The 26424-nt window shown below is 41.6% G+C and overlaps 1 protein-coding gene across 1 annotated transcript in view; it reads right to left on the reverse strand.

Moving 5' to 3' along the window:
* The window catches only part of GAP43 (growth associated protein 43), a 101979-nt gene that overhangs the window by 18969 nt on the left and 56586 nt on the right, over positions 1–26424 (reverse strand). Inside the window, exon 2 of the mRNA XM_040224740.1 lies at positions 20376–20970. Within this exon, the coding sequence (XP_040080674.1) occupies positions 20376–20970 (595 nt within the window). The remainder of the gene's footprint in view (positions 1–20375; positions 20971–26424) is intronic.

Raw genomic sequence — 26424 nt, forward strand, 5'->3', positions numbered from 1 at the left:
AGAACAATCTCCACTTTGATTTCTGCAACAGCAGCCACCACCACTCAAGGCTTCAAGGGACGCTCACACAGCCTCCTGTATGGCCACAGTCCCCGAAGTGACAGGGGGACAAACGGCTGCTGTCTCACCATGCATCTCCCTTTCCCATCTCCTCCACCCTCCTGCCAGCCCACCAGGCACGTGCCAGCAATGAGCTGCCTGCCTCACTGGGATCCTCAGCTCCATTAATAAGCCCTGCAAGGCTGATAATTGGGGATTTGTGGAGCCTGCCGTCTTTCAATAAGCCATGTTGTTATGGAAACCACAGGCAGACCTCCATGTCCGTGCTATTGATCCTAAAAAAAAATAAAAGTGGAATGTTGGAAACAATCATTTCAAACCATCCTCTCCTCCCCCACACCCATCAGTTTATTTTAGAAGTTCACCTCCAATTTGCACACAGGAGAATTCAAAACACTTCTCACTTTCGGGTTCCTTCTCAGCACGCCCCTATCCAGTTCCTAATTACAAGTGAATGTTTTTTTCACCTCTAGCCAAAAATCAGCTGAGCAGTGTACCAAAGGAACACCAGAGTAGACCCTCTAAATCTAATTTAACACCATGGCATTAATTCTGATGATCTGAGCCAAGAAATCAGCGATGAATATCAATGTGCTTTCCCTGCCTCTAAAAGAAAACAATAATTGAACACGATTAAAAAATGGCCTTAGTCTCTCACTGGCCTCTCAAGAGGTAGTGTTGAGTAGCAAGATGGCCACCTCCCACCATAAGTCACGGTACTGTGCTCAGTGAAAGGAGGCTCCAGTTCTCAAATTGGCAGGGTAAAGGGGGACAGTTTCCTTGAACTACTTTTTTTTTTTCAATTAGCTGACAATCTCCTTACAATAAAAATCTAATTAATCCTTGTAAATGAATTTGGGCTTGATGCCAGAGCATACATGACTGGGAGGCATGTAAACAGCACTGAACGAATCCAGCCTAGAGGCTGCTGTGGGCTCTGAATCACCCACTCAGGCCCTACTGCGCAAAGACCAGGGCACCATTGTTTCCTGCTGAACTTCCCATCTCCTCCCAGCAGAGGGCACCAGCGTAATTCCGTTCCCAGCCTGGGAGCCTGGGTGAAAGTCCGTCTGGAATCGCTCTCCAGGAAGAAAGGGCTGCAGACAAGTGAAAGAGCGATGCCTCATGGTTGGAACAGCCTATTATGACTGGGTTCTATTTTTAAGTTGTCCTGAAATTACTTTTTATTATTCAGTCCTTCTAAAATGATTAAAAGCTCAGTCTCAAGACTGTTCATTGAAGCCACTTTTACGAATAAGTTAAAATTATTAGTAAGTATAGACTGTATTTACGTGTAAACCGTATAGAAACATCAGTCATTCTTGGAGCGAAAATAATATAATAAAGTAAAAACTTCAACCACCCTCTATTCACCTTCCATTAACTGTGATATTATGAGTGAAATCCTCTAACCACTTTCAGGCTTCTAATAATAAGCAGGTTCAGCACACCCTACCTTCCGCACACCAACAGGAAGTGTTGGGCCAGCATCTTCACTGATACGCCATAGTGATGTTTATTTCTTTCCTTCGGACACTACCCATCATCCCAACCTTGGAATTCCTTTCTTTGCAATTACAGACTGCAGCCCGCAAGCTGGCACGCACTTACAATGTTCTTGACTGGCCTTGAATTTTTACCCTTTTAAGATCACTTTTCTTTCTCAGACAGATTATAACTTCCATGATAACAGATATTCACTTTTATGCACCACATAGTGCCTTGTGTGGTGTTGAAATTATGCATATTAATAAATAAATAAAGTATTTGGGACTTCTGGGTTTATCCCCTCTATTCTAATTTGACCATGGACAGACCATGCAAGCTGGATTCTGCAGCATGTTTCAGCTTTCATTAAAACACACAACAACGTAACATCTTCTGGAGGGTGCCAGAGTATGGTGGATCTTAATCTTTTTGTGTCATGGTCCCAGCTGAATATCTGATGAAAGAGGAGGATACCGGAATATCATGCATATTCACATCCAGTATAATACGTTGCAGATAATTTCAGGGGACTGAAGGAACCTGCTGAAGTTCACCCAGTTCCCATATCTAGATTTTTAAGTTACCCTTTAGGTCTAAGTTTGTAAGACTGAAATCCAAGATGTGACAGTTTATAGTTGGTATCTACCTAGAAAGAGTGTATTAACTATTTCCCTTAAGGGACCCCACCATCTTCTATTGAATCCTTAGACTGCAGTTTCCCAGGGACCAATTATATGGAGCCTAAATTAATCCTGACATCACTACCTGGTGGAAGCTCCGTCATTACTGATAATGTAAGGACTTGGTAATCTTGCTGAGCTACAAGGTAGGCCAAATAGAAATAGTCTCTGACTCCCAGAAGAGACTGCAAATCATTATGTGTCTCTCTTGCTGGCCATAATACACATCCTATTTGCTCATTAATTTCCTTTATAAAGTCAGTAGTAGAGCCAAGGAAAAAAATAAAGTTTTTCAATAGCTTCACTTGAAAAGAACCAGAAGCAATGATGACTTTCTATTAGACACTTACTATGCGTTCAGTAAAACACAATAGTAGGCCCTTTACATGTGATCTATGTAGTACTAGCAACTACCAAGCCCAGCAACCAAGATGTTCTATTATTTCATAGACACCAAAGCGTCTCAGGTGGCACTAGTGGTATAGAACCTACCTGCAAACACAGGAGATGTAAGAGTGGTGGGTTCAACCCCTGGGTTGGGAAGGCATGGCAACCCACTCCAGTATTCTTGCCTGGAGAATCCCATGGACAGAGGACAGGCTGGGGCAGCCCCTCTCCCTTTGCTGAGGCTGACACCACTGAAGGGTCACACAGAGTCAGACATGATTGAAGCAACTTAGCATGCCCATGTGTTCAGTAAAATACCATAGTAGGCCCTTAAGCAGAAGCAATGATGACTTTCTATTAGTCACTATGTGTTCAATAAAACACCACAGTAGGTCCTTACATGTGATCGATTTAGTACTAGCAACTACCAAGTTCAGCAATGAAGATATTGCATTATCTTATAGATACCAAAACTGATGTTGAGTTGGTGACATAAAGCTGGTTAGAGATCAGGCCTTTAATTCAAACACTTGAAAAGTGAAAGTGTCAGTCACTCAGTGGTGTCCCACTCATTGTGACTCCATGGACTGTATGTAACCTGTCAGGCTCCTCTGTCCATGGGATTCTCCAGGCAAGACTATTGGAGTGGGTAGCCATTCCCTTCTCAAGGAAGATCTTCCTGACCTAGGGATTAAACTCAGGTCTTCCGCACTGCGGGCAGATTCTTTACTACCAACTGAGACACCAGGGAAACTTCTTCACTCAAATATAAGTAGGTCCAATTCCAACACCTGTGATCCTTCCCTTGTACAGTAATCCTCTAAGGAAGAGAGGTGGCTACATCCATTGCTGTTGCGATTCTGTCTATTGTTACAGTATCCATCAGGTAACGCATTTTCGTTTTGTAGTATTCTATAGTCAAGGCTATGGTTTTTCCAGTGGTCATGTATGGATGTGAGAGTTGGACTGTGAAGAAAGCTGAGCACCGAAGAATTGATGCTTTTGAACTGTGGTGTTGGAGAAGACTCTTGAGAGTCTCTTGGACTGCAAGGAGATCCAACCCTGGGATTTCTTTGGAAAGAATGATGCTAAAGCTAAAACTCCAGTACTTTGGCCACTGTTCATGAGAAGAGTTGACTCATTGGAAAAGACTCTGATGCTGGGAGGGATTGGGGGCAGGAGGAGAAGGGGACGACAGAGGATGAGATGGCTGAATGGCATCACTGACTCGATGGACGTGAGTCTGAGTGAACTCCGGGAGTTGGTGATGGACAGGGAGGACTGGCGTGCTGCAATTCAATTCGCAAAGAGTTGGACACGACTGAGCGACTGAACTGATACTCCTTGAAATATTTCACTTTGGGTCACCAAAATAAAAAGAAAAAAGGTGGTGGTTCTTTATTTACTTGATGAAAGAATCTGTTCCACTAACAATTTTATGAATGAAAAGATTATAGAAGATCCTTGTTTTTGCCATCTCCAAGTTGAAGATCTGCCCAGAGAATTTCCATATGAGGAGAGGGGAGTATGAGAACTACTTATTTCAGATTATCGGAAGAAAAGATGAGGCCAAATAATGTTCTTTGAAAACTTATTCTGTAACAGATTCTTTAACAAGGTTACATTTTTAAATCCTCACATCCTCTGTTTGAGGGTGGTGTTGTTATCTCCATCTTATAAATAAAGAGATGGACATAAACTGGACATAAAGGAACTGGACATGTTTCATAAACACATTATGAAAGCCATAGAGTGAGAACTCAGGGTGATACAATTCCAAAACTGTTTCCCTATGAGGCTTTCTAAGTAAAAACTGTTTTTGAGAAAATGCTTGGAATCCAAAATGTATTAGGATGAAAGATCTCCATTTAAACTCGTGGGGGTAGTAAAGCTCACGCCCACTTTCCTTTTCCTGCCTAGAAGCAGGCTGGGGCAGCCCCCCCTCCCTTTGCTGAGGCTATGCTGGCTGGGGACTGACGGTGTTGAAGGACTGAACAATAGTGAGCCTTGGGGATGGGGAGGGGAACAGCTCTCTCCCTGGGGAGCTGGGCCCCATCTGCCACTTAGATCTGCTTGGAGACAGAAAATCCATTTGCCAGGGGGTCCTTTTAGGGCCTGCTATTTGTGAAGCAGGCCTTTAGGGCCTGTCAATCCTAAAGGAAATCAGTCCTGAATATTCATTGGAAGGACTGATGCTGAAGCTGAAACTCCAATGCGAAACACCTGATGCGAAACCAACTCATTGGAAAAGACCCTGATGCTGGGAAAGATTGAAGGTGGGAGGAGACGGGGACGACAAAGGATGAGATGGTTGGATGCCATCACTGATGTGATGGACATGAGTTTGAGTAGGCTCCAGGAGTTGGTGATGGACAGGGAAGCCTTGTGTGCTGAAGTCCATGGGGTCACAAAGAGTCGGACACGACTGAGCAAATGAACAGACTGATTTGTGAAGTGGAGAAGAGAGAGTGCTAGAGAGGGAAGGCACCTTCAAAACCATATCCTTTTACCAGAGAGTAAGGTAAATGGGACATCCACTGCAGAGGGTGTGCTGGCAGCAAGGCTGGAGGGCATCCACAGCTCTCATACCTCTCCTCTGCTGGCCCATCACTGCCCTTCCCGTCCTGCTTCTCCCATGCCTCCTGCTTTCTTTTTTTCATTTCTACCTTCTCTTCTTTCTCTACTTCCTTTCTAACTCTTCCTGAATCCTCTGACATTTCCACTTCTGGGACTCCTCTATCAGTAGTTTTCTTCTCCTTTTTTCCTCTCCCATTGTCTGCCTCATTCATCCTCCCTGCAACTTCCTCCTTGCTCTCTCTTCAAATGTGCAGTCCCCACCACACCTCACCTAGTTCTCTTCCTAGGGGTCTCCACTCCTTTTTACCTTCAGACCAATTTTCCTTCTGAGCTAAACACTCTCCTCCAGATGCAAACTGGCTGGTGCCTGGATGACAGGTCATGGAATAGAGGATGCTGATTTAGAAAGTCTATGAGAGTTTCTCTGTAAGCAAGAAAGTTGGACCCTCGTCTAAAAAATTCTTAGTTTTTGGTGGGTCTTCGAATTTGGAAAATAAAATGATGCTTTTCCCTCTCTAAAGCTGCTTACAAGGATAAATCTTTCCATAGGTAAAATCCCTATGAATAATCAATCGAGAGATTTCCCTAGTGTTCCAGTGGTTAAGAATCTGTCTTCCAAGGTGGGGGACATGGGTTTGATTCCTGGTCGGGGAGTTAAGGTCCCACATGATGCAGGGCAACCAACCCCAGGTGCCACAAGTAAAGAGAAGTGTGAACAGTGCAAGAGTTCACATGCATAACGCTGCAACTGACTTGACACAGCCAAATAAATAAACAATAAAATAAATATTTAAGAAATAGTTGATCAGTGACATCCATCGAGGGCTCTCTACATGCAGGGGTCCATTCTGAGCACTGGGGGTGCTGTGCTGAAGAATGCCACGTCCCTGCCTTCAGGGAATGGAAAGTGTAGTGAGAGATAGATAAATCATTCATTCTAGGCACCAAGAGTGATAGAAGAACACAAATTGGGTAGAACTGATGGGGCTGGCCAAGGAGGTGCTATTCTGGTCAAATGGTCAGGAAAGTCTTCTTTGATCAAGTGATATCCAAATGGAGACTTCAAGGTGAAGAGGAAGCGATGGGAAGATTGAGGGTGAAAGCAAATGCAGTGGCCCTAAGATAGGAACAAACTGAGCGTGTTCAAGGGACCCCAGGGAATGTGGAATGGCTGGAGAAGAGTGAAGAAGGGCAGACTAGGACATGTGATCAGAGGCAGATACAGAAGTCAGATCATACGGGGCCTGGCAGGTCATGGTTATAATTTAGATTCCATTCCAGAGGTAAGCACTGGAAGGTATAAGGCAAGGGATTTGTTTGGACAGATATAAGTTTGTAGTTTTATGTGAGTGATCTTCAAGTCATCTGGCAGAAATGATAAGAAGTCAAAGTGCATTCAACCCTAAGCCTATCTCGCCATTATTGGATCTACTCCTCTTTAGCCAGCTGGGCTATTTCACTACGTGACTTTAAGCGTTCAAATGACATTCAGGATGCTCATCTCTGGAGTTAAAGAAGTGACCCTGTTGCACACGGGTGCTTCCTTTTTGGCATCTTTTTAGACAGAGGCACAGACAGCTATTATTCACTGGGACTGAGCAATGGAAGAAAGAAAGGTGACAGGTTTTTTAGAATTCTTGAGACAGATTTTGGGCTTTGCCTTTCTAGTAATCTTATTTTTGTGACTCTTTCAAAATTACATGGATAGAATTCCTTAAGTGGTATCTCATCAGAGAAAATGCTTTGTTTATGCAATTACGTTGCAAATTGGAGTAGAACTAAAAAATATTATTGCATTATTAGTGTGTTGCTTTTTGTGAAAGACTCAGAAGCTACAGATGTAGAAATTTGATTTAGTCTTGGTTTGTCACCTTGGGTGAGTCATCCAACTTCCATTTTTTAACAATTTGCATAAGAAACAAATTTTTATAGAATGTGAACAACTCCTATTTGAATGCAAACAGGATTTGAACAAGTCTTATATCTGGGAAGATCATCTGATTATAAAACAAACAATTGAAACTGAGTATAGAGTGGGTGCCTGAATGAGAAATGAGTTCTGAATTATGTGCAGTTGATTTTTAATCATGCCCAAACTCAAGGACTTTTGAAATTAGCCTTAGGTTTACTACGGTGATTTTCAGTTATTATTAACTAAAATGCTGAAGTTTTACTAAGATCCAGAACTAAGGGAAGAATAGAGAATTGTGGGAAGGTGGAGGACCCAGTGCCCACCAACCTGGCCACTGCGAAACAACCTAATTCCCAGATACCACCCTGAGGTCCTACTCCCTGGAATTTCAGAGCTCCAAGGGAGACAATTCAAAATTCACGGGTTTATGGTTTTAAAACAAGGCTTTTTAAAACAAATTTGGAACGAAAATAGAATGTAGTTTAATGTCCCTAACATCCTGCCTGGAGGTTACATAGACCAATCCTATCTATGACTAAACAACTGGACTATAACCCTGGGGGTTCTGTTCACCTTCTAAATAATACACACAATCTACTACCTAATTAGTGTAGCTGCAGTTATTCATACTCATTGTGAAGACCACGACAGTGAGACTGAAGGTTCAGATCTCACTTGACCATTTTGCTGTCCACGTGTAGAAAGTTAATACCAGAGAAACTCCTTAAATTTGTATTTTTGAAACTATACTTCAGAGGCCAGAGAAGGTCCATTTAGAGGGAAGGAACAGAAGCAGAAGAGGGGCTCTGGATCTCTCCTGCCATCACTGTTTCCCCCTACCATCTTCAACCAGATTAGCCCTAATGGGGTGGGGGATGCGGTGGTTAGTATACTTCTAGATGTTCAAGCTGGTTTTAGAAAAGGCAGAGGAACCAGAGATCAAATTGCCAACATCCACTGAATCATCAAAAAAGCAAGAGAGTTCCAGAAAAAAAACATCTATTTCTGCTTTATTGACTATGCCAAAGCCTTTGACTATGTGGATCACAATAAATTGTGGAAAATTCTGAGAGAGATGGGAATACCAGACCACCTGACCTGCCTCTTGAGAAACCTGTATGCAGGTCAGGAGCCATGTCCAGCAGTTAGAAATGAACATGGAACAACCGACTGGTTCCAAATAGGAAAAGGAGCACAACAAGGCTGTATATTGTCACCCTGCTTATTTAACTTATATGCAAAGTACATCATGAGAAATGCTGGACTGGAGGAAGCACAAGCTGGAATCAAGATTGCCGGGAGAGATATCAATAACCTCAGATAAGCAAATGACACCACCCTTACAGCAGAAAGCGAAGAAGAACCAAAGAACCTGTTGATGAAAGTGAAAGAGGAGATTGAAAAAGTTGGCTTAAAGCTCAACATTCAGAAACTAAGATCATGGCATCTGGTCATATCACTTCATGGGAAATAGATGGGGAAACAGTAGAAATAGTGGTTGACTTTATTTTTCTGGGCTCCAAGATCACTGCAGATGGTGATTGCAGCCATGAGGTTAAAAGACGCTTACTCCTTGGAAGGAAAGGTATGACCAACCTAGACAGCATTAAAAAGCAGAGAAATTACTTTGCCAACAGAGGTCCGTCTAGTCAAGGCTCTGGTTTTTCCAGTGGTCATGTATGGATGTGAGAGTTGGACTCTAAAGAAAGCTGAGTGCCAAAGAACTGATGCTTTTGAACTGTGGTGTTGGAGAAGACTCTTGAGAATCCCTTGGACTGCAAGGAGATCCAACCAGTCCATCCTAAAGGAGATCAGTCCTGGGTGTTCATTGGAAGGACTGATGTTGAAGCTGAAAGTCCAATACTTTGGCCACTTGATGTGAAGAGCTGACTCATTGGAAAAGACTCTGATGCTGGGAAAGATTGAGGACAGGAGGAGAAGGGGACGACAGAGGATGAGATGGTTGGATGGCATCACTGACTCGATGGACATGGGTTTGGGTAGACTCCGGGAGTTGGTGATGGACAGGGAGGCCTGGTGTGCTGTGGTTCATGGGGTTGCAAAGAGTCGAACATGACTGAGTGACTGAATTGAACTGAACTGATACATATATATGTATGTATATATATATGAAACATATCTGAAGAAATGATATACCCAGCTAAGAAATTTTGAAAGCTACACTCTTCAAAAATGACTCCTTATTCTGTTCCTACTGTCTGTGAATTAATTGTTTCACAATGCTCTGCCTAGAATTAAAAGCATCATTTGTACTAAAAATTTGAGGAAAGGAAAGGGGCAACCATTCCTCTACATTAGAAGTTAGAAAAGTTAACCAAGGTCACAATTCAATCCAAATGCTGAACTCATCTCTAAAAAGATAAAAGGTCTTTCAATTCATATCACACTTTGAGGACAATAGATCCATCCAGCTCTTTAGCAGTTATTATTATAATTCTAAACTTTATCATTTTTCTTAACCTTTATAATAAGTGTGCAGTCCATAACAGAAATCACTGCATGTTAAATTTAGTTCTCAAGGCCTTACTTACATATGTATACAAGTATGTGAGAGTTATTAGTTGATATTTATGTGTTTCTATATCAATATATTATTGGGGGAACTGATATTGTTCCAGGGCTTTCCAGGTGGCTCAGTGGTAAAGAATCCACCTGCTTTTCTTTCTCAAAGGATCTGAGAATACTGCAACCACACTGCTAAACCCTAGTCTTTCTTAGCTCTTTAAAATGAATAAGAGAGTTTCACAAAGACAAGCCATTCCTGTCTTTTTATCAATTACACAAGAGTTGCTGCAAGTTACACGCAGGGGCAAAACTATTCTGCCTCCCAGTCCAACCTCGCTGTGGTATGCAATCTGAACGGCTCATGAGCTGTAGGCAAATTATGTTTACACTCCTCTGGAAAAGGAGAATCAGTAACAGGAATGGGAAAGCCGATTTTCTGGTCTCTGTCCCAACACTGTTGGTTTGGGAACATATTAACAATTCAGCCTATAGCTGGGGCACAGCAGGTTCGTAGACTCTTAACACCTTGCAAAGATGACTTAAACATGTCAGATGAGGAAAAGAAGCCAAGGGACCTGGCAAATCATTCCTTCCCTGGGTGTACCTGTCACACACTGGCAAGAGTCACACACAGGTCACTCATGGGGCTGGAATGAAATTAATCAACTGCTTTCAGGAGGGAGCAGCTTTGGTCTCCTCTAGTTTGCAATATGTTCCTGAACATAATGCAAAATGCTCACATTGGTCTCTAAAGCCCTAAGTGGTATGAATTCTGGCTACCTTGAGGATGACGTATGCCCCTGAATAACAACAAAACTTTCCAGGGAGCCTGTGTATTCAGCTTGCAAAATAAAAGACAGGTGGACAGCACCACAGCTTTCTGTTTGAGCAAGTGTCTGCCTCCCTCTGTCACTTAGAATCTGCAAATAAGTTGTGATGTATCATAACAGGCACGGTCAAGCTATTTTAGAAATGGTAATGATGTGGAAGCACTCTGTCCAACAGTTTTAGGCAATTTATACATGTGCTTAAAGTTATAATTGGGTTGAGGTTAGAAACCAGTCTTTTAGGTCAGTTTAAGACTTTTACTGTGATAACACTGTTCATTCATTCTTAACTCATTCATCAAATACTTATCGGTTACCTTCTATTTCCCATTGCTATAGGTGCAAGATGGGCTTCCCTGGTGGCTCAGATGGTAAAGAATATGTCTGCAATGCAAGAGACCTGAGTTTGATCCCTGGGTAGGGAAGATCCCCTGGAGAAGGAAATGGCAACCCACTCCAGTATTCTTGCCTGGAGAACTCCAAAGACAGAGGAGCCTGGTGGGCTACATCCATGTGGTCGCAAAGAGTCAGGCATGACTGAGCAACTGACACTTCCCATAAGTGCAAGAGATTCAACAATAATCAATACATATGATGGAGCTACTTTTTCCACTGAGGGTTAATCTTCAAAAGCGGCTGCTAAATTATGACTTAAATACAATTAGTTGTATTTTTGTGTTAATTCGAATGAAAGGTGGCTTCTCAAGTTTTTAAAAATAAAAGTTTCCCTTTTTATTAGATACCTCTTGTCCTTTAAGATCCAGCAGTGGAAACTCTGCACCAAGAAGTCTTCTGGAACTACCTCTCCCTAATCAGCTTAAAGAAAGTGAAGTTGCTCAGTCATGTCCAACTCTTTGCAACCCCATGGACTGTAGCCTACCAGGCTCCTCCATCCATGAAATTTTCCAGGCAAGAGTATTGGAGCGGGTTGCCATTTCCTTCTCCAGGGGATCTTCCTGACCCAGGGATTGAACCTAGGTCTCCCACATTGTAGGCAGACGCTTTACCATCTGAGCCACCAGGGAAGCCTAATCAGCTTAAAGCAGGACTTTAACTTTCACCCACAATAATTTCATCATAGAGAGCCTTAGTACTAATGCCTAACTCTCCCCATCTCATTATAGACTCACAAACACATCTCAATAACACAACCAGCATAGAAAAGAACTTTACTCTGTACATACCCCTTCCTAGAGATAGAGAGATGTGCCTGGAGTCATTCCCCACTTCTCGCTGGCTTGAAGAGTGAAAAAATATGTAGTTCATTGTTCTTCTAGATTTTCTCCAATGGCCTGAACTCTTGGGAGACCTTTCCTACATACTGAATCTATGTGTATGTGTGTGTGTGTCTTTGTATGTGTACATATGTGCTTATGAGTTGGCAGAAGAATATGCTACAGGCATGGAGACAGTGCTAAAGTATATCTAAATTATATTCTTCACTTTTTCATACCCCAAAGAGAATATTCTAGCAGGGCTATAAAAATGTTCATCTTCACTCTAAGAGACACACACAAAATGGATCATTTAGGTTAATGGTTTCTGGTTTCTGTTCTGAAATCCAAAAGATTCTACCAACTTATACTAGAAAAAATAAAATCCAAGAACTAGCCTCAGCACTTACTTGAATACATATATGCCTACAGAAAAGAACATTAGTATTGAATCTGATTCATAAGGAAAGATATGTAGCCCTCCTAGGTTACTTCCTTTATCCCTGAAGATATTGCATTTTCCATTCCAAGTAGAATGGTGTGAGATGATTGAACCAAAATATTTTATCTTCCACAATCTTGTAATTTGTGATTCAAAAATTGAAAACACACGTGAGAACTGCTGAGTAACCATATCTAACTTGTGTATCATCTACACTATCTTTTCTTGGGATGAACAATAGCCCAATTCCAAACACTTGGGCCTGTTAGCCAATTTCACTGATGGTCAAAGATCCAATTATTGTGACTGAAGTGTGAATAGAAGGATTGGAGGAAAGTTTATTAGCCTTATTCATATCATTCTTAAGTTTTACTGACAGTCTACTGACAAAAATCTTTAAAAAGCTTAACAACCACAACTGTCTGTCAAATGTATCCATTGCTCGTCATAAGAATACAAAGCTTTCTACACTCTTGAAGCTGTTTTAATTACTTTAACGAAATAAGATGGGTATTAAAATATTAATAATAAATTAAATCTCAGATGAAAGTGAAACTATTGAAAATAAATTAGAGCCACTTGAGCTGTAGTTTTCCATCTCAGGGAGGTTAAAAGCAAGAGTCTAGCCATATCTGAAAACATCACCGTCAACTCCAACTTCATTTTCGACCTTAAGTGTAAGGTGGGTTAGAAAACTCTATTGAGATTTCCTTGCAGTCTCCTGGGCCTCCAGGGTAACCATAAATTTTCTTACTACTATCTCTTCTTGAAATCTTTGCCCATCTATCAAGACTGCCCTGCCCCCCTAAACTCATTATCTAATAGTTTAGAAAACAAGGCCCTACAGGGAAGAGAGAATGGTTGAGTTAGAAACCACTAGCTCCTCTTCCAGATGCCTCTTTAGTCTACCACTGCACACTTGCCTTTTGAAGTTAGAAGGCAGAGAAGACCTAGCTGAAAGCATTTACTTTGCAGGTGTTAGACCTAGGCTCAGAGGGCAGACAACCTGCCTGAAATCAATAGGATCTGAACAAGAATCCAGTTCTCTTAATTTTAGACTGTGTTTAGTCTCTTGTACTGAAAATACACAGCACTTGTACTATATACTTCCTACAAGATACTGGATCTATTAAAAACCTGATGCTATTCATCATCCTTGTGAAAAAAATTTATGGGCAATTCTTTTAAACAAGCCTCAAAATAAATTAGTTACTTTAAGAGCCAAGCTTTATTGCTATGAGATTAATAACTGGCTGGAGATGTTTTGGAAGAAGGCAATAAGTCAAATGTTCTTGATGATATGAATCGGTCTGAAATCCAGCACCTGATTAAGTTATTTTCTTATGGTACAAAATTCAAACACAAGTAAGGGTTGGCAACATTTCCACATCCTTTCAAACCTTTCCTTCTTTGTGCATGCTGTAAACCATATGTCTTGGGAGACCTTCAAGGGCTCCGGTCTTGTAGCTTCAAGATGCATTATCAGTTTCCTTCTTCCCTTGCTTTTATGTCTGATTATAGAAAGCTTTTCATTCTTCATTTAATGAAGCTATGATTGTGAGAATAAAATGAGAGTAATGATCCACTCAATGCTTCCTAGTCCATTAAAATGGATACTCTATTCTTTCTCTGTGTTTAGCCAAATGGACTCACTAGGTAACTCTTCCTGTTCTTGGTTCTTCCTCCTTTTCCTTGTAATCCCTTTGGAATTGAGTTTATATGTGTGTGTGCATGTGTGTATGTAGAGAAAACAATATCTGATGAATATGTATTAGTATTTGAAAAATATTCTACATTTTAAGAAATATTGATTTTCAGTTCCAAAGATAGTTTTCACCAATTTAAGATTGGGATGAGTTACATACATGCTTTTCTGTTTATTGGCTTCTTTTACAAGGTGGTAGAAGTTATTAAATATGAACTATGAAAGAATGGGCAATAAATAAAAGATATCACAATATGATTTTCTTGATGCTAAACTATATATCTTCTTATCTTTTACCTTAAATCTTTGTTTGAAGATATAGTGATTGTTCTCTAATCAGTCCTAATTATTAAGTTCTTTACACTTTTTTGGTTATAAAGTATCAGGGTCCTTTGGAAATGCACTTGCCAAAAGGGAGGAACAAGATATAAACAAGAATTTTAAAAGATATTAATTTTGATAAGCTAAATTCAGGGCAGGAATTGTCCAGAATAGATGAAACTACTTTCAATCTGATTGAGTTCCAAAAACTTCAATTTCTAAATTTCAGCTCTCCTGGTATATTTAATGGAGTAAGCAGTATTCCTGTTAAGAACAGTCAATTTTTAACTGATCTTAAAGCTCTCTGAGGCCTATCAAACAGTACTTGAGGAATTTTTAAACTAAGAACTCACGATTCAAAAACAGTGTAATACTCCTAACAACTCTGGGGTGATGGAGCAGTGAGGAAGTTGTGGCCAAGGAGTGTGGTTAGTTATTGGGTACTCATCTATAAATATGATCAGTAATGATTCTCAGACAAGAGGTTTGAGCATCCAGTTATACAAATGATGGGGTGATCTTAGATTAGGACATGAAGCTAAGGCTCTTAGACATTGCTCTCATCTTCACTTCTCCCTGGGTGTCAGGATTCAATAAATAACCTCTGCAATCAGGCTTTCAGAGTTCAGCTCTTGGTTTAGCTCCTTGCAATCTGTTGATGATGATTAGGTGCCTCAGTATGTCTAAACTTCAGTTTTCACAACTGCAAAAGGGGAATGGGAAATGACAACACTTATACTACAGAGTGGTTCCGATGATTAAATGGAATAATCCCCCCATAGCACAGGGTTTGACACTTAATTGTTTAAACCTTGAAAAAACCCTAAGAAACCAACTCTCCTAGCCCCTTCTCTAAAAGATGAAACAACTGAAGCCCAGCGAGAAGCAATGACTTGCTTAGTATCCCACATCTGATGAGTAAAGATATTGAGGCTAGAGCCCTGGTCTTCTTATTTGAGTCCAACATTCTCTCCTCAGCATTACCTTACTGGGAGCGCAGGACACAGAAATGTCCTAGGACCTGGTTGGGACTTCTTGACGATAATCAGAAATTGTCACAGCTGCTAAGATATGAGAAAATGCAGGAATTGGGATAATACATAAACGAGAGGTAAAGAACAGACCAGCTACGTGGTTGCTAAAGTCATTGCGAGCTCAGTGATGAAAACGCAGAAGATGTTTGTTCCTCCAGTATTTGAGAGTTGTTAGTAGTTATTAGCGGAGAAGGCAATGGCACCCCACTCCAGTACTCTTGCCTGGAAAATCCCATGGACGGAGGAGCCTGGTAGGCTGCAGTCCCTGGGATCGCTAAGAGTCGGACATGTCTGAGTGACTTTCACTTTTCACTTTCATGCATTGGATAAGGAAATGGCAACCCACTCCAGGGTTTTTGCCTGGAGAATCCCAGGGACGGGGTAGCCTGGTGGGCTGCTATCTATGAGGTCGCACAGAGTCGGACACGACTGAACTGACTTAGCAGTAGCAGTAGCAGCAAAGAACTGCAAGGCTAAAGTTAGAATTAGAGGTCTATCAATTTGACCCTTATTTTGTCACCGTGTCTATGGGCAATATATCCATTTACTTTGCTCCTATTTTCAGAATGTAAAAGTAGAAAGAAAAACATTATCAAATACCACTGGATTGTTGTCAAGCCAATAAAAATGATTACTCTAGCAATATAAAAGTGTGCCATGAAAGCTTAATAATCAACAGTATTTAAGCAGCGCGTCACTGAGTAGCTGACAGGGTGCCCATGTTTTATAGACAGCATTTATGGACTTTCACAACCCAAATTTTGACTCTTTATGAGTTGTGTATAAATTTAGGAAGTGGTTGAAACCACATATCAAATCAAAACTGCTTCTGAGGCACCCTGCCAAGTAAGTAAATATCCTTGGGAAATCTCACATGTAACACAGTGCTGTGGAAGTGAGTCTATCCTTTGGGGAGCTAAGACTATTATGGATGGATACCTTGGGCCTTAGAACATTTTGTTCTGGGGAATGTAAAAAATTTCCCCAATTCTAGAAACAGGTTGGGTATTTCATTTTTTGTTTTTACACATAATTATCATTCCAGAAACTATAAAATTCGTAGCTGTTCTTTTTCTAATAATTTGGTTATAGAGACACATATTACTAAAAACTTTTTTAGCATGTAGCCCACTGCATGAATGCCATCTCCTCCATATTTTGTCCCACAGTGCACTGGCGTATAAAGGTACTCCACATATTCTTGTAGAGTTCAAATGAGTTCAGATTATTACTGTGATTGTTTTCAACATTACTGCTTGAATTTCATCCCATTCTATTACTGAATGAGAACTCCTTAAGATCAGCAACCATAGCTAATTCATCTTTGTGACCCTAATGCTTGGCATGGTAGAAAGTTAATATAAATGAATGGAAACAAGGAAAGAACAAAAAGAGGAAAAGAGGGAGGGAAGGAAGGAAGAAGGAGGCAGAAAAAAGGAAGAAGAGAGGTAGGAAGACACTGAATTTCTATTCAGAGGGATGATAAATAGAACGCCTCTCTTTCCTAGATCATTATTGATGACCTCAATTAGAAAGGTAAAGAGACCATGACAAGAAAATGCAGCCCAATTCAACAAACAGAAAATGTAGCATAACTTAGAGTAATACATCCTACGTCCCACAGTCAAGTACCCTGTGGAGGTTACTAAGTCAACATCTCAATCTCTAGCTTTCTGGGTGTGCTCCCTTAGCAGTATGACATCACTTAGAATCGTCAGAGAAGAAATGTTGGCATCTTTTGTCAGGGAAAGTCAGCAGGTTATCATGGAGAAGACGAGACACAGCAGACAATTCTTTCCCTGAGAATCACTGAGCACAGTGATTCTATACAGCGAAGAGACACCAGAGACACTGTCATTAAAAGAGGCTTGAAGGTTTTCTCCTTATGGTTGAAGGGGGACAGTGCCATAAAGATAATATAAACACTCCTCCTGCTATAAAGGAATCATCATCAGAAATGCACAGAAAATTTTTTGCCTTAGATATACAGAGGATGTGCAGGCAGAGTGGCAAAGCAGAGATAGGAAGATATGGTTGGAGGATTAAAAAAATTCCAAAAGTCCTACTGCAATTGAGATCCATCTGTTATAAACTCACTAATATAAAGGTAGTAAAATAAACCAAACATTTACAATTTAGAAAGAATTTCCGTTTGTATTAAAGTAGTAATCAAACTCGGAGAAGGCAATGGCACCCCACTCCAGTACTCTTGCCTGGAAAATCCCACGGACGGAGGAGCCTGGTAGGCTGCAGTCCCTGGGGTCACTAAGAGTCGGACACGACTGAGCGACTTCACTTTCGCTTTTCACTTTCATGTGTTGGAGAAGGAAATGGCAACCCACTTCAGTGTTCTTGCCTGGAGAATCCCACGGGGGAGCCTGGTGGGCTGCCGTCTTCGGGGTCGTACGGAGTCAGACACGACTGAAGCAACTTAGCAGCAGCAGCAGCAGTGATCAAACTGATCCAAAATTTTGACCCTTTCACTGACAGCAATTTTTATCTTGACTCTCTCTTGTGGCTTGTTCTGCCCCCAACCCCACTCAACCTTCTCAGATTGCTCTCTCCACCCCTTCAGGCAGTCACAGAATCCTAAAGCATCCCAGGGTAGCCAACTATTCCCAGACAGTAGAGATCAATTAGGAATATTGTTCTTTTATCCTGGATTAGAATAAAATCCAATAAGATTCAGAGGAGAATGAGGTGCGGGGCCCATGGGAATCTGGGCTTGATGTGCTGTGATGGATCTCCTTGTCGCTTCTAGTTTCTACAGCTCCATGAGACTTGCTGTATCAGGGTAATCTGTGCTTGTCACCTATAGCAGGCAAGGCTAATAGATATATCAGTCCAGGAAGAAACTACAGGCAGCATTTGAAGATATAACCAAGATGACAATACCTACCTAAGCTCAGAAACAATGTAAACTAAAGTGCCGTTTGTGACTAGCTTCAAATTGAACTTCACCTATACTTATCAATTACCTTTCAGTGTACATACGAAACTCAGACTGAGGCATATTTCAGGCAGAAATTGTAAAATTTAGGACAGTGCGTGATCTCTCCTTGCTTTCACTAACCAGATACATTTTTAACAAAATAAGTGAATGGCATAAGAAAGGCTGTAGGAAGACTATATGAATGGTAAACAAAGGATTAAGAATTGAACTGTCCAGTTATGAATCGATGCTGTCCAGTTTTCATTTATCACGTGACATGTACTGACCATCTGACTACTTAAAATATTTTATTAATTTATTGGAGTTATTCTAACTTGAAAAATAATAAAACTGAACTTCCTTTAACATATATTATTTTTAGACTTTTCATTGAGTCAAGCAATTCTCCTTTCTATTAATCCAGATCATGAGCATTTACCTCATCACATTATATGCTTCTGTCTTTACTTACAACTTCAGAAAACCCAGTTTAGAAATATGACCTGAGCAGTGTCAAATATTTTCTATATTTAAATCATCAATTTCTAAGATGTACAAAAATTACCTAATAGATAGTCTATCATATGCAATGTGACTTCCAGCCATCATGCCTAAGGCTAGAACTTACACCTCAAGAAGAATAGTTAACAAGGTTTGACTTGCTGAGTAAATTAAAACCAAAACCATCACTATCACATGCCTTACCTTTTCCAGGGAAATATTCCCATCTTCTTGACCTCAAGGTGTGGCCCCTGGGGCAGGTATGTAGTTAGAATAAAGATTTAAAATGAGTCACTGGTAGGAAGAGATGTGCACTTTATCTGAAGTTAGAGAATGCTAATAACAATAATGGTTAATACACTCTGGCTTCTTACAGAATTTAGGGAGTAAGATGAAAGACATAGACCTGAAAATATCTAGAATAATCTTGCACCATCCTGTAGTATATAATGTGGAGAAGTGGATTTCATGGCAAATGTCCAGTAATTTCTTTCTCAATCTAATGGTCAGATGGCAAGACATTTCCCAGAACATCCTCGTGGACTAGGTCCTTTCCCAAGGATACAGTGTGGTCCAGTCCAAATCTGGGTTCTTAGACACAACATGCATTAAATCACTAAATCTTAAAAAAGTAAACCCAACTTTTTCAACAGGCACAGAAGTTTATCTTTAAGATTTGGGGCTGAAAGATATTTATGTGTCATACCAGGCCAGAGAGACTTTGGAAACTGTTGACCTCCTTCACCGCTGTGGATGTGCTGGGGTGAGGGCCAGGTCATGTTGAGGGGTGAAGTTCCCTTAAATTTATCTTGCACTGGGAAAGCCCTATTCCAATACTTCACAGGCTCTTTGGGCAACTATAGTGAAAAAACTCCAAGTTAGCGCTCCAAACCAAAGAGAACCTAGTACCTTTTAATAAGCAGAGTCAACCCTCAACCATGTATGCATATGGTAGAAGGTAGTATCTTCAATAATAAAATGATAATTTCTGTTTGACTTCACAACATGTTCTATATTTGGGAGTTTTCTTTTGTTTTTGGCAAGATCAACAGACTTATTTTCCTAATTAGTTTGACCCCAATTAATGTTACGATTAACATTCTCTGAGCGTACATACACATATGTACACTATTCACCAATTGATGGTGGGGAGAATGCCCAGAAACATATTGTGGGACAGGGAAAGGTGGTCTGAGATTATGTTTTTGCTGCTGGCAATTCACAAACTACATCATCTGAATCAACAGGGAGTTGGTTGTATTTATACCCGGCACTTCCTAGAGCCAGATAATCTCATTAGCTAATTCCCATCCATAACATATGTGTAGTCTCAGTAATAACTTATTAAACGAAGTCTATTCTACACACAGAATGCCCCCCCCCCCCGCCCCGCCAACCCAACCAGGATTACTTAGCTTTACTTTTTACGCCAATTCAATTAACAAGGCAATTGCCAGACTGTCTAGTACCGGCTGCTACACAGACCTGCCTGAGTTCTCGCTCAGGCTTGGAAATACTTGGGAATGTAAGTGGGCAGAGTTAGCTCCTGTCACTTTGGGGAATTCAGCGCAGCTTCCCTTGATTTCCTGAAAACACCTTCTAGAATTTTCCCCGCTCTTGCTGGCACAGGTGGCCTGGCTTTCCGGATAGGCCACCTGCCCTCCCTTCCCCGACCCCCGCCCCGGCCCCCGGCCGCTCCAACCCCCCCCCCCTGCTCCTGCCCCCCGTCCCGCCCCGCTTCTTGGCGTCTGACCCTGGAGGTCGCTCACCTATCTTCTCGGCTTGGCTGCTCTCCGCAGTCTCCGTTGGAGGCTGGGCTGTTGCCATGGCAGCAGCATCCTCTGCAGCAGGGGTGGTGGCGGCAGCAGCAGTGACAGCAGCAGGCACGTCGGCTTGTTTAGGCTCCTCTTTGGCCGGCGCATCTTCGGCCTTGGAGGACGGCGAGTTGTCAGTGGAAGCTTTAGTGGCACTTTCTGTCTCAGCAGAGCCGGCCTTCTCCTCCGAGGGCTCAGGAGCCTGGGGGGCTGCCTGCTCTGTGGCAGCATCGGGGGCGCCCTCCCCCTTCTTCTCCTCGGAAGGAGTTTCGCCGGCTTTGCCGGTCTTCTCCTCGGGCTTGGGGCCGGCTTCCGCGGGAGTGGAGCCTTCTCCCTCCTTCTTCTCCGTGCCTTCGGCGACGGCAGCTTCATCCTTCTCATTTGCCTCCGCCTCGGCGGCTGGAGCATCACCCTTCTTCTCTCCTTTGAGCTTTTTCCTCGTTATGTGTCCACGGAAGCTAGCCTGAATTTTGGTCGCGGCCTTATGAGCTTTATCTTCTGGTTTAATGCCATCTTGTTCAATCTTTTGGTCCTCATCATTTTTTTCAACCTTTATAGAGAAAAGGGGGGGGGGAGGAAAGAGATATGGAGCAATGTTCTTTTTCTTCAAATCACAGCATTCAACACATATTTATTGAATGACTTATTTTGTGCTAGGCACCATGCTTGGAGTTAAGCAAAGAGCAGTACTCTGAAAATTCAAACCAAGCCTCCTTTCTTTCCCTGGTAAAGAACTTAGGAGAGAACACATTATTTTACAGAAAAATTAATGTCCTTTTGGCCTTCCAGAAGCACTGGCATTATTTTGTCTGTTGTTCTTTTCCCAACTCAGTGTCTCTCCTTGGCCAAACTTACATCAGCCTTTTTGTAGATGTACCTTGGAAATTCAAGTCACACCCACCCTAGGTTTTCATCAAAGAGCTCTGAAAGATGTTGGTTTTTCAGGTTTTTGTGAGAGACTCTGTGAAAAACTTTATGATTTAAAAAAGTATTGTGGAAGTTTATTTGTTTCCTCAAGATTTCAAGCTTGGTCAGGAAACCAGTAGGTTTGGGGCAAAGGGTTTAAACAGGAAATTCCATGAGGATCTTGTGCAAAATGCAGATGAGTTCCAGCGCTCTGTGAGGTTTGTTCAGGATTTGAGAATTCAAAATGCTAGTCACAAAATAACATCCACTTCCCTCTGTGTGTGGTCCAGCATCAGTAATGAACATACCAGGCCTTCAAGGTTTGAATTCAGAAAATGGTCATTAATCTTGAGTTCTTTTTAAACAGAAAGAGTAGAAAACACAGCTCCCACTTTTGAAACAGTGGCATATATTCACTACATCACAATTTCTTATTCTCAAAGCAATTTAAACTTAAAGTTAGTTTTATATTATCATCAATAAAGTCTAGAATGTGAACTTTTTACCACCTGATCAGGTTACAGTATAACATAGGCTGCAAATAACTTTTTTCTACATGGAAATTGAATCAGAGGAGAGGAATGAAAGGTATAGTCGTGAAAAGAAACGCCTAGGCAAGTGAGCACTCAGAATTCACTATAGTGTCATTGCCTACCATGTGGTTACTTATAGTTCCCACATAACCATTGTATTAGTTTCAGGGGTACAACATAATGATTCAGTATTTGTATATATTGCAAAATAATCACCACAATAAGTTTAGTTAACTTTTGTGAATACTCTCTTAGGCAACGGGGAAATACAGCAGTGAACAATGCAGCAAAAGACCATTAATTAGAGAATGCTTGTCATGTACCCAGTCCTCTGCTTGGCCCCAGTCTCGACCTTGGCCTGACCTTGGCCTTTGCTCCAGTTTAGGATGCAAATCACAGCAGGCCAACATAAGGCATGGTTTCCACCTGTCATACCAGTTCTGTCCCAGTGACCCAGATCCTGTCCATCATGATGTAGACCTGATATTCTTCAGACAAGCGTATAGGCTTGTATTGCTTAGGTCCATCAACATGCTCATGGGAATACAAAAGTAGTTTTGAAAATAAACTGCCTCTGAGAGTAAAAGCAGGATGGATAAAATTCCAGTAAAATTCAAGGCAAGTTTTTCTTTTGCTTCAATTAACTGCACGTGTATTCACACAGAGAATGCAGGAGTGCACGACAACTCTGTGGAGGGGCCCCCTCTGCTTGCTCCTCCCAGTGCCATGCTGCCACACTGCTTGGTGCTCTGATGCACTGCCCCCTTCCCGCTCTCCTGCTGCTCTTGAGGACTCCTACTGGGACACATGCAGCACAATCTGGGGCACGGGAGCAGCTGTCCCTGCCAGGAGCCCTCTGCTCAGAGATGGAAGCATAACCCTGTTAAATTAACAGTTGTGAATGGAGCATGCAGCCAAGATGTTGTTAATTTATTTTCCTCTGTCTTGAATTTTCTGAATGAGGCACCATCTTATGTGATAGGACATCTGCACTTAGGCCTTGATGCCAAATGGTTCTTTAATACAAGTACTGGTACTTGTGAAAGTAACCAAGCCAAATATTTGAGTAGGCAAGTGCATAAAAGACCCTCTGGTGACTCAAGAAAACTGCATCACCCTTTACTCTTTAAGAACACAAAAGAAAAGGGATAAACTCTTAAAACATTGGAAAATATAAAAAGAAGGAAGTTAAGTCTGAATGATAAAAAGAAGATACTTTTCAAGGAAGCTGAGTGTCTGAATGATATGAAGAAGGTTACTTTATAAGGATGAAGGAAGAGCCCCTCTAAGTTCTTTTCACCTTCATCCCCAATCTGTTTTCCTCTCTCTGTCTCAATTTATCAAATCATCTGTCACTTTAACTTTCCAAATGATGAGGACTTAAGATTCTGTGCACAGCCTCTGTGTTGAAATGACTATTTAGAAAGTTTCAGACTAGACATGGGTGTGAAGATTGTGGGATCAGGCTCACCTGAACAATCCAGGAGTGGAAGGGGCACAAGACAGGAAGGGGTGGGCAGGAAAGGAGAGAATGTGAAAAAAAAAAAAAAAACATGGTTAGCAGAGAAGTGAGACAACCCTACAAGAGCTGGGAACCCAGGAGGTAAATACACCCAAAGAAGTGCCCAAATTACCCCCACAGACATGCAGCTTCTCCAGGAGGAACTGCTGGGCCCCTTAATATCATTAGAGATTTAGGGGAATTGGATTTTAGAAATTAAGTGGGAATAGAAATCACTGCAGATGGTGATTGCAGCCATGAAATTAAAAGACGCTTACTCCTTGGAAGAAAAGTTATGACCAACCTAGATAGAATATTCAAAAGCAGAGACATTACTTTGCCAACAAAGGTCCGTCTAGTCAAGACTATGGTTTTTCCTGTAGTCATGTATGGATGTGAGAGTTGGACTGTTGATGCTTTTGAACTGTGGTGTTGGAGAAGACTCTTGAGAGTCCCTTGGACTGCAAGGAGATCCAACTAATCCATTCTGAAGATCAGCCCTGGGATTTCTTTGGAAGGAATGATGCTAAAGCTGAAGCTCCAGTACTTTGGCCACCTCATGCGAAGAGTTGACTCATTGGAAAAGACTCTGATGCTGGGAGGATTGGGGGCAGGAGGAGAAGGGGACGACAGAGGATGAGATGGCTGGATGGCATCACGGACTCGATGGACGTGAGTCTGAGTGAACTCTGGGAGTTGGTGATGGACAGGGAGGCCTGGCGTGCTGCGATTCATGGGGTCACAAAGAGTCGGACACGGCTGAGCGACTGAACTGCACTGCACTGAGACAACTAATACAAATTGTACAGATAGAGGGAAAGACAGAGACAATGAGGGAATCGAAAGGGAAAGGAAAGATAGGGGAAGGAAGAAGAGAGGGGAGTGGGGAGGAAGGAGGGGAAGGAGAACCAGCCTAAGATGAGGTCAGCTTAAATGACCGTACAATTGAGTACAAACTGGGTCTTCAGCCAGAAAATGCCGAAGTGTACGTAATTTCTTTGGTGCTTGTAATTAATTCCATAAATATGACAAACTCCAGGTTATTTTCCAGTAAATTTCCTTTCACAGTCCTAGAGGTAATTGCATTGGTAGTGTATTTTACTGAGAGAGGAGACAAGGCGAAAAGGTTTCCCAAGACTGGCTGTGAGGGAAGCCACAGAGCATCAGACCACGTAGAACTTTGCCCAGCTGGAAATAGAAGAGCTTGCCCCAAACAAAGAACATGTGAGCCCAGGAAACCAGAGATCACTCAGTACATTTAGCACAACCCTTTCAGCTTCTAATAGGGAAAGCTGTGCCCTGAAAATTTGCTTCAGTTGATAGCATGAGTAAATCAGTCAGTGGTCTTGTTTGTATTTGAACTCAGGTCCTCTCCCTTCCTACCCAACTCCAAGTCCAATTTCATTGCATCAGTGACCTCAGATAACTTAGTCTTTCCTGTAGCAGACCATCCGTAAAGTGTCATGTCAACATCCTGGTTCATCTATTCATTTAACAACACTGAGTGCCTATGCTGGGCACCACAGACATACTAATGAGCAGACAGAAGCTGTGTCTATCCACACAGGACTCTTTTGTAAATACATTAAAAAAAAATAACCTTATAGTATTTAGCAATAAGCAATTTCCCAAGAATTCAAGGAGACATCTGAACTTTCACCCATCTATAAAGTAAGGATGGTAGGGTGTGTGCTCAGTCATGTCCAACTCTTTGCAGCTCCATGGACTGTAGCCCGCTAGGCTCCTCTGTCCATTGAATTTTCCATGCAAGAATACTGGAGCAAGTTGCCATGCCCTCCTCCAGGGGATCTTCCCAACCCAGGGATCAAACGTCTCTTGCCTCTCCTGCACTGGCAGGAGGGTTCTTTACCACTAGCACCACCATTGGGAAGCCCATATAGTAAGGCCAATAGTCTAAATATGTCAGTTACAGATGGAGGAGGTCCAGAAAAAAGGAGAGCCTGGTATTTAATGGCTAAAAAAAGTCAGTTTATAGTTTCATTAAAATATTTATTTCTTAAACTCAGCTTGGCCACTAATAACCTTTGTGCTGAGCTCTGATGAAATCCTCTCATTTTTACATGGAGATGTTGCTATCCATGAATTAATGAATGGGGACCTGCCAATGCAGTTCCTTACATGCAGGAAGAGGGTCATGATGAGTCACCATAATTTTTTCAGAAATCTTCATTGTTATAGCTGAGAATTTTTACTGAAAAGTTGTTTGGGAGCACTGTAATTTGTGAGCTCTTAAAGGAAACCAAGGTATGGAAAATGTTTACTTCTCAACTAAGGCTAAAATCTTGGATGGATATTGGTTTGAAGGAGATGAAGGGAACCGTTTCACTAACTTGCTGTTTTTGTTATTGTTGGTTTAGTTGCTAAGTCGTGTCTGACTCTTTTGCAACCCCACGGACTATAGCTTGTCAGGTTCCTCTGTCCAGGGGTTTCCCAGGCTCTTACCTGGAGAGGGTCGCCATTTCCTTCTCCAGGGGATCTTCTTGACCCAGGGATCAAACCCAGTGGATTCTTTACCACTGAGCCACTAGGGAAGCCTACTAACTTTCTGGGATCTAGTCAAATTTTAAAGTCCATTCGGTGAAAGGGCAATACTTTTCATCACCATTTAAGAATCACAGAAAAGAAACAGCTATTTCATACCCAATATTAAGCTCTGGTTAATAATTTCCTTTTTCTCTGGGGGGAGAGGGATGGACAAATTAGGATTCAGTCTAAGATGGCCAAACATTTGCATTTATTATGTTACAAAAGAGCTTTAGGCAAAAATCTATAAATGCCTAATTTTCAGAGCTAATATAACATCAGCCATTCAACTGGGACACTTCATTTAGCTTTTTGCAGTTATCACCAGAATACTTCAGCCTTCCACATACAGAAAAATGTGGCCCTGTATCTACTTCTGCTAGCTCTTAATACTACAATGATAATACTTTACATTTTTTCTGAAACAGGATTGAATTTTAAATACTTTTAAAAAGTCGTTGATGTGCATCAGTTCTTATTTCTAAGAATATCTTTAGTAAACCAAAATATTTTCAATTTG

Source organism: Oryx dammah, unplaced genomic scaffold (assembly GCF_014754425.2).
Source record: "Oryx dammah isolate SB20612 unplaced genomic scaffold, SCBI_Odam_1.1 HiC_scaffold_2, whole genome shotgun sequence".
Classification (NCBI taxonomy): Eukaryota; Metazoa; Chordata; class Mammalia; order Artiodactyla; family Bovidae; genus Oryx; species Oryx dammah.